At 47.2% G+C, this 12,882-nt stretch overlaps 1 protein-coding gene across 14 annotated transcripts in view; it reads left to right on the top strand.

The window, feature by feature from the left end:
* Positions 1 to 12,882, top strand: part of Pkp4 (plakophilin 4) — a 209,805-nt gene that overhangs the window by 182,075 nt on the left and 14,848 nt on the right. For all 14 annotated transcript variants that reach the window (XM_055599687.1, XM_055599693.1, XM_055599685.1 and 11 more), the window contains 4 exons: positions 7,632 to 7,815; positions 10,075 to 10,192; positions 11,231 to 11,422; positions 11,596 to 11,769. In XM_055599687.1, the coding sequence (XP_055455662.1) occupies positions 7,632 to 7,815; positions 10,075 to 10,192; positions 11,231 to 11,422; positions 11,596 to 11,769 (668 nt within the window). The remainder of the gene's footprint in view (positions 1 to 7,631; positions 7,816 to 10,074; positions 10,193 to 11,230; positions 11,423 to 11,595; positions 11,770 to 12,882) is intronic.

Here is a 12,882-nt window from a genome sequence, read left to right as displayed (position 1 = left end):
TCCCCACTAGCTCCGGCCCAGAGCCTTCCTTTTTCCCCTAAGCAGCCATTTCCTTGTACCTGCTCCCAACAGGAGCCAGCGCTGTGTCCCTCGTGGGCAGTTCTCAGCATTCCTGAATTGTAAGCTTATTTCCTGAAGAAATGCCCTACCGAGGAACACTGAACTACATAACCATGTGGTGTTGTTAATCCTCTTAAAACACCCACCAAGTGGCAAAATTACCTCAGTAGACAACATGCTGAAACACCAATTCAGTCCCACAAAGGGATCCCGAGGTGTTGGTAGATCTGGGTGCCATGATCAGCCTTTGATTAGAAAATCAGAGAAACACAGGTCAGCGCTTATGTTTTCTAAACTGAAGATCTGGCCCTCTCATGACCTTCATGTGGGAAGAACTCTCAGTAGCAGCAGCAAACCCCTTCGGATTGAGTGCTCAGGCTAGCCCTCCAGGGGCAGCTGCTGCAGCTAACCTCCGTGCTCCATTCTCCACCGCTTTCTTCCCTCAGACCCGGGACCCTTGCCCCCCCACAGCCACCCCTGGAGGAGCTCTCCCACACCTGACAAACGAACTATGCATCTAAATGTATGGGAAATTCCAGAGAGCTCTGAGGTGAGGCAGGCAGAGCCAGGCCAAAGCCAGCTGAGGCAGGAGAAAGGCTCCCACCCAGGAGGCCTAACAGGAAGACGCCATGACCCATGCCTTTAGGCCAAGAGGAGCACTGTGTGGCCTGCTCTCAGGGCCACTGTGCCCTCCCCACAGATGTTGGCCTTCAGAACCCTGGAAATTATTCTGTGCCAACATGATTCTTTCCTCAGAATTTATCCACAGAAAGGCATTTTTTCTATAATTGAAGACAGTACTTTTGTCCCACTCATCATAATTGCTTTCCCATTATTCCAGTTCCATTTCATTTTTATAATTTGCTGATGGCATCGTGGCCCTGGTGGGAAGCTTGAGTGATTAGTCTGAAGCTGAAAATGGCATTATGATAGCAGTGCCCTGTCCTCATTACCCCTTCAACTTCCTCATTCTGTCAACAGCACCATATTTTCACACATGTGCAAGCCACTGCCTCACCTTTAACACCACCGGCAGCTCGAGTCAAGCCCCAAGTTCTCCCTTCCTGGCTCCTTTGGGTCCTCACCAGAAACCAGGGTCCCGTGACATAGGCTGTGGTACTGGCTCACCATCAATAGTGTGACCCGAGTCAGCATGTCAGACCTCCCCCCCTCCTATCATTCCCAGGCTACTCTGCCCGCCTTCCAGCTTAGCGGCCGAGCCCCCAGCTCCCCCTCTTGATCTTCCTCAGCATTCCTAGGGGCCCCCACCCCTCTTCTTTCTAACCTCTCCCTTTCAGACTTCAGCTCAAGGCCATAGCCTCCAGCCCTACCCGACAGAAGTTGCCATAATTTAAAACCGTCCAGCGACGGAGACTCAGCATTGTGGGGTGTTGGACGGCTTTCCCTCCACGCCCAAGGCTCTGGGCGTGTCACCCCATGGCATACCTGCTTCCCTGGTGACAAACACTACTGTGCTGTGTGGATTTGTGCGGTGTGGGGAGTGCCTGGCAAATGGCATATTCAAGCTGTGCTCACTGCTCTTCCTACCTCTGTCATGAGGCCCCCTGAGAGCACACAGCTCCCCCAGGAAGTATGATCAGAGCTGCGTACATACTTCTTAGTGTTCCAGTAGTCACCTTAAGAAAGGACAAAACCAAAGGCAGTGGAATTAATTTTAATAATGCATTTTATTTGATCCAGCAGTTAGATTGTCGATTTTTATATGAAAATCAGTTGTGAGACAGTTTGCATAGATTCAATACCAGGTGCACTTTACTTTACACAACTCAGTCTGGACTAGCCTTTTCAAGTGCTTACTTAGCCTCCTGCGACTGGTACTGTACTAGACAGCACGGGTCTTTACAAGGTGAATGTTCCTTCCCTGGAGTCGGAAGTGCTTCAAATTAAAGAATTTCCTAGGTTTTTTAAATATTTGCATAGACTTCACATCAACATCCCTGATCCAAAAAGTCTGAAATCAGATATTAAGACATTTCAGGTTTGAGAGTTTTGTATTCGTTGCTCAGGCTGTACGGTGGTTGGGGGAAGACGGCATAGGTTTCTGAAGTAGAAGGCATTTAGGGTTGTAGATTTAAGACTGGCAGGCAGTTACAGGTGGCCATATTGCAGCCGAGCGTAGTCACCATAGCATCTATTTACCACATTTTTTTCCCCAACAAACAGCCACAGAGGTTCATTAAGAACCCATGGAGCAAAGGGGAGAGCTTCAGGAGCAGCCACAGAAAAGAGACAGATGAGCCTTTCCTGGGTTCTGAGTATTTCAGCCGAAAGCTGGCTGGAAAGTAACAGTGAGTACGCTCTCAGAGCGGGCTGTGGTCCTGGATTAGAGACCACCACTCTTTCTCCCTGGTTCTCGGCCACACGTGGGGATACACACTGCAGCACATCCCACGTCCAGTCTGAGGCCCTCGCACCACTGTGCTTGCAAGAGGGCTGTGCAAGGCGGCACCATGTGCCCATAAGTCCGTGGATGCGACATTGTCGGAACGAGCACGGTCTTTCCTGGGAGTGTTGCTGCCCCAAACAGCAGAAGCAAACAGCGAAGACATTATCTTAGTGTTCTACTGCTGCAGAGAGACACCATGACAGCAACTTTTATAAAGGAAAGCATTGAATTGGGGCTGGCTGACAGTTCAGAAGTTTAATCCATTGTCAGCCTGGTGAGGAGTATGGCTGCAGGCAGTCAGACATGGGGCTAGAGAGGCAGCCAAGAAGAGAGAGACACTGGGCCTGGCTGGAACACCAAGGCCACCCACAGTGAAACACTTCCTCCACAACAAGGCCACACCTCCCACGAGTGCCACTCCCTGAGGCTGTGTACGTCATTCCTTTTCAAACCACCACAGGCGCATTTGCTGACTGGGCCTGGGCGGGATAGTCTTTCTGCACCCTTCCCCACCCCACCCCCCACAGAAAGATAAGTTATCTTCTCCCTTACCTCCTTTGCTGTTCCTTACTCCCTAGAGCCTGGGGTAGTTTACCTGGGGGAATCTTAAGAAAGGTGCTGACTGTCAGGGCTGGGAATATGGCTCAGAGTAGAGCATTCACCCCGCATGACACTGTAAGTTCAATTTCCAGCTCTGCAAAAATGAGCAGCACAGGCAGACCCTGAAATTATGCTGGCTCATGGGAAAAAAAAAACAAGGTACAGTGAGCGATATGTACAGGGCACTGGTCTTGGGCTTCTTGGGCTTCTTCCCTTGGCCATGTGTGCAGGTGCTTGATTTTTGATAATTTGGAAAAAACATGAACTGAATGCAGTATAAACATAAACGGCTTAAAATGATTCTTTCTGTCAGAGAAAGAAACACGTTTGCCGGCTATTATGGATTCACGGTGCCAGTGAAAGCACTTTTAAATGTTATTTGGGTTTTAATGTTCTTTTAAAACTGTACTTTCAAGTAGTTGTTATTATTTTAATTAATCAGCAAAATCGGCTTCTAATGTGAATATAAAGCTATCAGTTGGGCATTAGATTAGTTATACAGCCAGCTTTAAACACAAACGCTTTCAACAGTCTGCAGCACAGAATTTATGTGAAATGGAATTTTAATTACTTTATTCATTCTTTGTGAAGAAACAAACTTTCATCTCCCATGGCAGCACTTAGTTTTGCTTCTTGGTTCCTTGTGATTATCTGTACTTTTTGTGGAACATAGAATAAGCGTCATTTTCTACAGTACACATAGAAATTCCTAATACTTTCTAAATTCACTCATATGTCCATATTCTCAGTCCTCAGACTGGAGCTAATTGCTTTAAAAACAAATACCCCACCCCCAGCTTCCTAAAGTAAATTATAGCTTACTTTTAACTTTTTAACATTTCGTGTGGACTCACGGAGGTAATGGCACATGCCACTCCATAATTTCGAAGGCCATTTCATTAGGATGTTGGGGCTGGAGGTTCCCCACATTGATGGAGAATGCGAGGCTCATGGCTCTCAGGTACACAGCAGTCTTGATACACCTGGGTGATGCTGTATTTTCCACTCATCACTTACAGCCCTCATAAAAGTCTTCCTGTTGTCCTGGAGGCCTAGACAAACTGCAAAGAACATGGCTTTATTACTCTCATAGCAAGGTGGAGTGCACACAAGGATTATCAGCCAACTGGAAGAATGGTGCTTTTTACTTTGAGTAGAAGAACCATATTCATCTTGCCCGCTCTAAGGCTTTTAAATCTCATTGAACCATTCCTCCTCCAGTGTTTGTTGACCAGAGCGAGTTGTTTTGTACTGTACTATGGGGTTTGGGAGCAGGAGTTCAAAACCTTAAGTTTTGATTTTAAAGATTTAAATCGGTGCCTTAAGATCTACGTCAGCCTTGGAGGTAGTTAACACAGCCCAACAAATGGAACTGAGCGTGACCTGGGAAGTGCAGAACTAGAGGGTGGTATAATGGGTGGTGATTAGCACACAGCATAGGACAATAAAACTGCTGCTGTATGGGCCATTTTTTTTTTCTTTTTGGCTTTCAAATAAATATCTTCTTTTATTACAATTTATTCACTTTGTATCCCAGCTGTAGCCTCCTCCCTCATTCCCTCTCAATCCCAACCTCCCTCCCTCATCCCATACCCCTCACCCCCTCATCCCATGCCCCTCCCCAAGCCCACTGATAGGGGAAGTCCTCCTCCCCATCCATCTGACCCTAGCCTATCAGGTCTCATCAGGACTGGCTGCATTGTCTTCCTCTGTGGCCTGGCAAGGCTCCCCACTCAGGGGGAGGTGATCAAAGAGCCAGCCACTGAGTTCATGTCAGAGACAGTCCCTGTTCCCATTACTAGGGAACCCACTTGGAGACTGAGCTGCCATGGGCTGCATCTGTGCAGGTTATCTCCATGCATGGTCCTTGGTTGGCGTATCAGTCTCAGAAAAGACCCCTGGGCCCAGATTTTTTGGTTCTGTTGCTCTCCTTGTGGAGCTCCTGTTCCTTCCAGATCTTACATGCTTTTCAACACTGGAATCTCCTTCTTTATAGTCATGAATAAGTGGGACCAGTTTTTTTGGGTTGCAGAAATGAAAGTCTGAATCTCACTGGTGGATTGGTTCTGTGACCAGCAAGTCACCCCAGTTGACCCAAAGATGGCATAATCAGTTATTCTGCTGGAGGCTTGCATCTTTTCAAACAACCTGACGTTTCTGATTTTGGCAGCCCTCTTCCTTTCAGCCTTGCAGTCTGAGGGATGGCCATTCCAGGGCCATGGCATAGCTCTTACTTCTGATTCTGGGAGGTAGAACAGCAAGATGGTGTCATGAAAGGCCGCATATATACACGAGCAGGTTGGTCTGTTAAAGATCGGCAACTCTGTTTTCACCCTTTCTCTGCATTTACGAACCTTAAAGCACCCTTGAATATTGTTTCAAGAAAAGTCACAATCTGTCCTCTAAGCATGGTAGGCGGAAAATAAAAAAGGAAATTTATCAACAAACACAAGGCATAAAGCAAACCCATCAGCAAGTAAATGCGGGTACCAACTATCCTGTGTATGTAACAAGACATGGAAAGGAACAGATAGTTAGGTAGCTGCCCACACGCGCCTAATGAACTCTAAATTAAATTTAGAAGTTTAAATGCTCATCTTCCTGTAAGAAAATGCATCTAGAATTGCACGTCCATAAAGTAATCGAGTGGGAAAGTTAATTGATTTGGGGCTTCTTGGCTCTAAGCTCAGGGGGAATAAAAACACCATAAATCAGTGATATTTTTGCTCTTGTTGCTTTGAGGACACTTACCTGATGTCCAATCAGGTTGGTTGGTGAAGAACTGTAGAGTAACTTGCAAGTCTACTAGCCACTCCAAATCCTTGGAGAAAAGGAGGAAAATTCTAGTTCAATTCAAAGGAAAAAAAGAAGAAAAAAAAATCAAGAGACTCCTCAGATTTGAAAATTACCCTCTTGCCAGAAGAAAAGCTTATGGGTAGCCAGGAATGGAGACAGAAACAATAAAACAAGGAAATCTGGAACCAGTATCAGGGACTTTCTCACCCTGAACCCCCTCTCTTTTTGGCTGTGATTTCACCTGAAGTTTCTGGAGCAGACAGTGTAGTTTGTTGTGGAGATAAAGAGCTGGCTATACGGTGCATCCACAGAGTCAACTGACAGCAGGACAGTGTTCAAGGAAACAATACAACAGACAAATTAGAGTGTAAAGTATTTCCATAGAGTTTACATGACTTCGGGTTTGTATGCTGAGAAATGCAGAGTTTATGGTACACAGGGAGCATAGAGTATATGCAAATACTACGCATGCCACTTATCAGAATGAACCTGAACATCTGCCCACATCAGTAACTGCAGAGGGGACCTCGAGACAGCTCCCCGCCTCCATCCCATGGATAATGAGGGGCCACTGGACATCTGGTTATACTTAGAGCCTCTGATATGGGTGTTGCTTTGCATAAACTTGTCTTGTAGCTAACTTGCCTGGACCGCATTCATTCTGTGATGAAGAAAGCAGCTTACTGGAAAATGGCACTGTCCCCAAGAGTTGTATTCTGTGACATGAGGAATGTAAAAAGGCTTTGACAGAAAGAGAATTGCAGCAGTCATGTTAGGAATCACATGCTACAGAAGTGTCAGCAGGGGTGGTTTCTGGGTAATAACATTTTCCCCATCAATGGCCAGTGAGCTGTATGCTGCCACTGTAGCTGGCTCCTGCTCCCGGGACTCACACTGGCACCCTACATTGAATGTGATGGTTTTAGTAGCAGGAACTATTAAAGCCCTTCCCAGCCCTGCTATGCCTTAACACACTCTTCTGTCATCTTCCTTTCTCTCGTTCCTTGGTCAAGACCAAGAATGAGCTCTTGGGTCTTTTCTGTCATTGTCTTCCAATGTTTCTCTCTAAGAACATGTTCATCTAATCTCAAACACATGGCAGTAAAATTCTTTACTGAAAAGGTAAAATGTGCAACCGTAAAGAAGGACAATAAAGTCCAGCAGCCCTCCTCAGCATTGCTGCCTGTGGGACACTATACTACACTGTACTACAGAAACTGTTGATGCTTCCTGCTAATGGAGTGGAAAATAATTAATTTTTAGAGTGCCTAGAAAGGAAGGTTAATGAAGACAAATACATCAATCTTTTGAGAAAAATAAAATCTTGTCTAAGTCATAAAGTCAGAGGCTTACCCTATCAGCCGTCAAATATGAAGGACAATGCAAAAAAAAAAAAAAAAAAAAAGGCAAGCTTTCTGAAAATCACAGGCACAGGCCTGTTGTATTCATGACCCCTGAGCTCAGGTTACCTCCCTGCCTCACCCTTTCCCTGGGAATTGCTACTTTGCTTTAAAAAGCCCACAGTTGTCTTGTCTAATAGATGAATGAGGCTTAGACTTGAAGGTGAGTCTTGAGACCTTGAAATACTCTGTACAAGCCAGCCCGGGTGTGTGCGGCCCTGACCACAGGTCCGACTCCGTGCAGTCTCGGATACAGAGCGTAGGTTGGGGGAGAAGGTTGGGTTGCTACCAGTTAGGGCTCCTGCGTTGGTTTCCATCTTAAAGCTGCAGGATTTCTGATCGCTTCTGCTTGAACGTTCTCTTCTCAGGGGTTCTCTGGAATTTATCCTCCTGCGATGCTGTAAAGATGACAATCATCCGAGATGCTCTCTCGACCTTAACCAACACTGTGATCGTTCCGCATTCTGGGTGGAATAACTCTTCCTTTGATGATGATCATAAAATCAAATTTCAGACCTCGCTGGTTCTGCGGAACACGACGGGTTGCCTGAGGTAAGAGCTCCCTTCCTGGGGGAGTAAGGAATGTGCGCCCTAAGTCAACTGACTGTAGAAGGCGCTGTGCGGCTGGCACCTCCCAAAGGTGGCAGCGCTCCATCATAATTTAGGGTACAGACTTTGTTACTATGTGAGGGGACACTGTGAGCACATACAACTCTTCTGTCAGTTATTCAGAATGGCCCGTTTAGTCTGAGGGAACTACAGCAGTTCCAGTGATTTCTCCTGTGGTGGCATGTTTTGTTTTCTTTTGTTCTGTTTTGCTTTTCGTTGTTTGTTTTATTTCTCTGATTCCACATAGTTATTGTAGGTCTGCTATAACCTAGTTTTTGTTTCAGTTCCAGTTATGGTCATTGAAGTTTGGGGTATGAGGAGTCATGTGACCTGAAAAGCTATTGCTTTTAAGTCCTATAAATAAGTCAGCCCAAACGGTGTTCCCGCCTTACGTTTTACCATAAAAAATCTGTGATTCTCTTTATATGTCTGTGGAACAGCTCCTAATTTGCTTACTCACTTACATCTGACCCTGTTCCCAAGCCTCCTATCATTTGAGGGCATAAAACAAGAGCTTTGGCAGAATGGCAGGGTGACAACAAAGCCCAGCCCCCAGTTCCGCCATGAGTTTTACTGGCTTTGTTTGTAGAACAGGGTTAGCAGTACTGTCATGCACAGGGCCCTGAGTTTAAGTCCCAACCCTGGAAGGAAAAACAAATCATCTGAACACCTCTGGGGCAGAGAGCTTGAGCCAAGGGGAGAGGGCCTGTGTTATAGCTCCCAAGCCCTTGGCGCCATGACACAAGGTTCTCAACTGGGAAAAGTTGGAATAAAGATAGCAGGTCCTTCGACTCATACACACATGTATTAGAAAGATTTACAGGCCGTGGTCCAGTCCAAGAATCCAGTAGTTGCTCAGTTCATGAGGCTGGATGCCTCAGCTGGTCTTCAGTGTATGCTGGAATCCCAAAGAATTTCTTTACTAATGCCAGTGAAGGAATGCCAGCGAGAGGGAGAGCAAGCAAGCAGAGAGAGATCTTCCTTCCTCCATGTTCTTTATACAAGCTGCTAGCAGAAGGTGTGGCCCAGATTAAAGGTGAATCTTCCCACCTCAAAGATCCAGATTAAAAGTGGGGCTTTCCACTTCAAATGACTTAATGAAAAAAAAAATGGGATGCACACGGAATATACTCACTCATATAGACATATAAGATAAACCTACTAAAATCTGTACACCTAAAGAAACTAATCAAGAGAGAGGACTCTTGCTAAAATGCTCAATTCCTACCCAGAAAGGCAAAGAGGCTGGACATCAGAAGAAGGAGAAAAGAGGGAACAAGTCAGGAGCCTGACACAGAGGACCTCTGAAAAGCTCTGCCCTGCAGACTATCAAAGTAGATGCTGAGACTTATGGGCAACCTTTGGGCAGAGTGCAGGGAATCTTAGGAAAGAAGTGAGAAACAGTAAGATCTGGAGAGGACAGGAACTCCATAAGGAGAGCAACAGAGCCAAAAAAAACTGAGCACAGGGGTCTTTCCTGAGACTGATAATCCAACCAAGGACTATGCATGGAGATAACCTAAGACCCCTGCACAGATGTAGCCCATGGCAGTTCAGTATCCAACTGGTTTCCATTGTGATAGGAACAGGGACTGTCTCTGACATGAACTGATTGGCCTGCTCTTTAATTACCTCCCCCTGAGGGGGAAGCAGCATTACCAGGCCACAGAAGAAGACAACGCAGCCACTCCTGATGAGACCTAATTGACTAGAATCAGAAGGAAGGAAAAGAAGTCCTCCCCTATCAGTGGACTTGGGGAGGGGCATGCATGCAGAGGGTGGAGGAAGGGAGGGATTGGGACCCACAAGGGGGGGGTGATACAAAGTGAGTAAAGTGTAATTAATAAAGAAAAATAAAATAAAATATATTTTTAAAAAAAGGAAAAAAAATCCCTCACAGATATGTCCAGTGATTTGGGATGTAGTCAAGTTAACAACCAAGAAGAGCCATTACAACCTTTATCTAAAATACCACAGAAATTGTGTATCTGAGGTTAGGGGTCAAGAGAACAAGTCACAGGGGATGTAAAGGAATGAACCGGCTCAGAGAGAAGAGGCCAGAGCGGCACTATGTGCTGTGTCTCAAGTCACCTTGCAATGGCTGCTCTCTGCGGCCGTTCTCAGGGATCGTTAGAGTCAGTCCTCCTGGCAGAAGAGTAAGGTGTTCGTGTCTGCAGCTCCCACCTGTCTCTGTCCATCCAGGAACCTCAGCTCGGCGGGGGAGGAAGCCCGCAAGCAGATGCGGTCCTGTGAAGGGCTGGTGGACTCCTTGCTGTACGTGATCCACACGTGCGTGAACACTTCTGACTACGACAGCAAGGTGAGTGCCTTTCTAGCCGCCTACACGCCGGGTGGCAGCTGACAACAGCTACCTACCTGCTCGCCTGCATCCACTCTCCGAAATCCGGGAGCCTGGGGCTGCTGTCCGGATCAAACATTACAAGTTGGGAATGCTGCGGCCACTTAACAGGCCTGGAACCATGGGAACACGGTGACGTGCTGAAGGACCTCACGTGGGTCCAAGATTTCTCTGTGGTTTCCAGGTGACAGCCCCGTGCTCTCTCTCATGCCACATTTCCTACTCCTAGACACAGCCACACCCCAGCCCACCCGAACTCTTCTCAGCACCCTCCTGCCTCCTGTGACACTCTAGTAAATTCTGCCCCTGGGGCTATGGAAGTCAGGAAGGCAGAGCTGGAGAGTCAAGAGTCCCCAGGTATGCTGTAGTGTTGGTTGAGCTGGATCACAGTGATGAGTCTGAGAGAGAAAAGTCGTAGGCTTGGGGAGAAGGGGCACTCCAAAGTAATAACCAAGTTTTTAGTTGATCCTCATTAAGCAAAAGGCCTGCAGATGAAGCTGAGAGAAACAGAAGAACTTGCCAGGTGAGCAAACACTAGCCTTGACTTTAGCCATCTGAGCTGAAGTGACAGTTGGGCCCCCAACTCAAGATTTAAAGTACAGACTCCAGGTGCAGAACCAAAATGTCAACAGCAAGAAATGGCGGCATTCCTCAGAGATGGGAGATAGGCAATAGAGGAGGCAGCAGAAATGAGACTTGGTGATAAGACTGGTCCCAGGAATGGAGGCAGAGGTCCTCCTGTCCTAGGATCCGCACAGGCCAGCCAATGAGAAGCCACAGCACCCTGAGTGCCGTGTGGCACTGAGCAGGCCTGATGAGCATAAAGTCAGTTCCTCCGTTCACAGCTGCACCCTGGCCTGCAAGCCTAATGAGGTGACCGTCTTTCCTTCGATTGGGTCATGTTCAAGTAGACACAGCATGATTTCCTTCATGTTCTCCATTTATCTCCTACTGGTGTGTGCGCTGCTGTGTGTAATTACACACTGTGCTGTGTTTCAGACGGTGGAGAACTGTGTGTGTACCCTGAGGAACCTGTCCTATCGGCTGGAGCTGGAAGTCCCTCAGGCCCGGCTGCTCGGGCTGAATGAACTGGATGACTTACTAGGGAAAGAGTCTCCCAGCAAAGACTCGGAGCCAAGCTGCTGGGGGAAGAAGAAAAAGAAGAAAAAGAGAACACCACAAGAGGACCAAGTTAGCATTTTATTTCTCTTCAGTTTTATTTCTTGGAGAGTGAGAAGTCATGTGATTGGCAGAAAGGATTGTTGCTATTTAGCTAAAGCTGAGTCCAGCGAGATGTGTATTTTCAGCAGTCAGAGGTCTTACCTGGCTTCCTCCCCACTCAGTGTGTGCCGTTTGTCTTTCAGTGGGATGGAGTCGGGCCTATCCCTGGACTGTCCAAGTCCCCCAAAGGAGTTGAGATGCTCTGGCACCCGTCAGTGGTGAAACCGTATCTGACCCTTTTAGCAGAAAGTTCCAACCCAGCCACCTTGGAAGGTTCCGCCGGCTCTCTCCAGAACCTCTCTGCTGGCAACTGGAAGGTGGGCTGTTTCCTCCTTTTCCACTTTTGTTTCTGTCCCTGTGGTCAGATCCACCATGACGGTAAAAGGATTTGTCCATGAAAGGGAGTTGAGGGGGCATTGGGGCAGGGGGAGACAAGATGTCACTGTGGGCACCCTAAAATGAATATAATAGAGTCCCTTCCCCGAGCATGAGGCTGCTGAGCAAATGTTATAGCATCCACCAGGTCCATACTGTGTGGTCCCGACTTTCAAGGTAGCCTAGTGGGGAGCAGGGAGAAACAGAATAGAGTTGAAGGCTTCCTGCAGCATGAACCCAGCCAAGCCATCAGGGAGCGAGGACGGAGTGGAGAGGAGGTAATGGGACGATAAAAGGGACAGTAGGAGAAAGGTTTTCTAGGAGGAAAGGACAATGTGGGTCCAGCAGGCTGCTCTGAGGCAAAGCAGACAGGACAGGGAGCAGCTTGCCTTGGAGCTAACCATCATGTCCAAACCCGGATGCTGAGCTTCAGGAGTGGGGTGTGACCCACAGTCAAGGGAGCACTGGGGTTTTCAGCAGATATGTGACACAGATAAGCTGGTGCCAACACTGTTGGCTCACTTCTGTGGCTTTGCAGGGTGTGCAGTCAAGAAAAGTAGAGGCCGGAGTTTCCAGTGGGATCCAGGCTACATCATAGTGAGAGGAGATGGGGATCCTGAAGGTTGAGGTCAGGCAGTGTGGCAGGGACACCCCACTCCTCTGACTCCTCCGAAGCATAGATAGGAAGTATGTCTCTTTGCACATGTGCAGCCTGAGAACATGAAAATGGTTTCCTCTTGTTTCCACAGTGGAAAATAGTTTCTTAAAACTTTAGTTATTTCTTTTCCCAGACAGTCCTTGTGTGAAACATTTTCAGTCTCCAGAAACTTTCTGATGAGTGCCCAGTAAAAGAGTGACTATAATGCTTGTTTTGGCTCCTTGCCCCACTTCCCCCTCCCCAAATGAGGCTTTTGGGGGCTCGATTCTCCATGATGAACTCTGTTAGTAAACAGTGTGACTGTTTCACCCAGGTGACTGACACGGAGTCTATGCAAGTACTTGTGTTACCTAAGCCAGTGTGGTTACTTATTTACTGTCTCTAAGTGCTAATAGCT

This window comes from Psammomys obesus, unplaced genomic scaffold, assembly GCF_907164565.1.
Source record: "Psammomys obesus unplaced genomic scaffold, mPsaObe1.curated_primary_1811, whole genome shotgun sequence".
Lineage (NCBI taxonomy): Eukaryota > Metazoa > Chordata > Mammalia > Rodentia > Muridae > Psammomys > Psammomys obesus.
The sequence above is the reverse complement of the archived record's forward strand: the minus strand, read 5'-3'. Positions and strand labels throughout refer to the sequence as shown.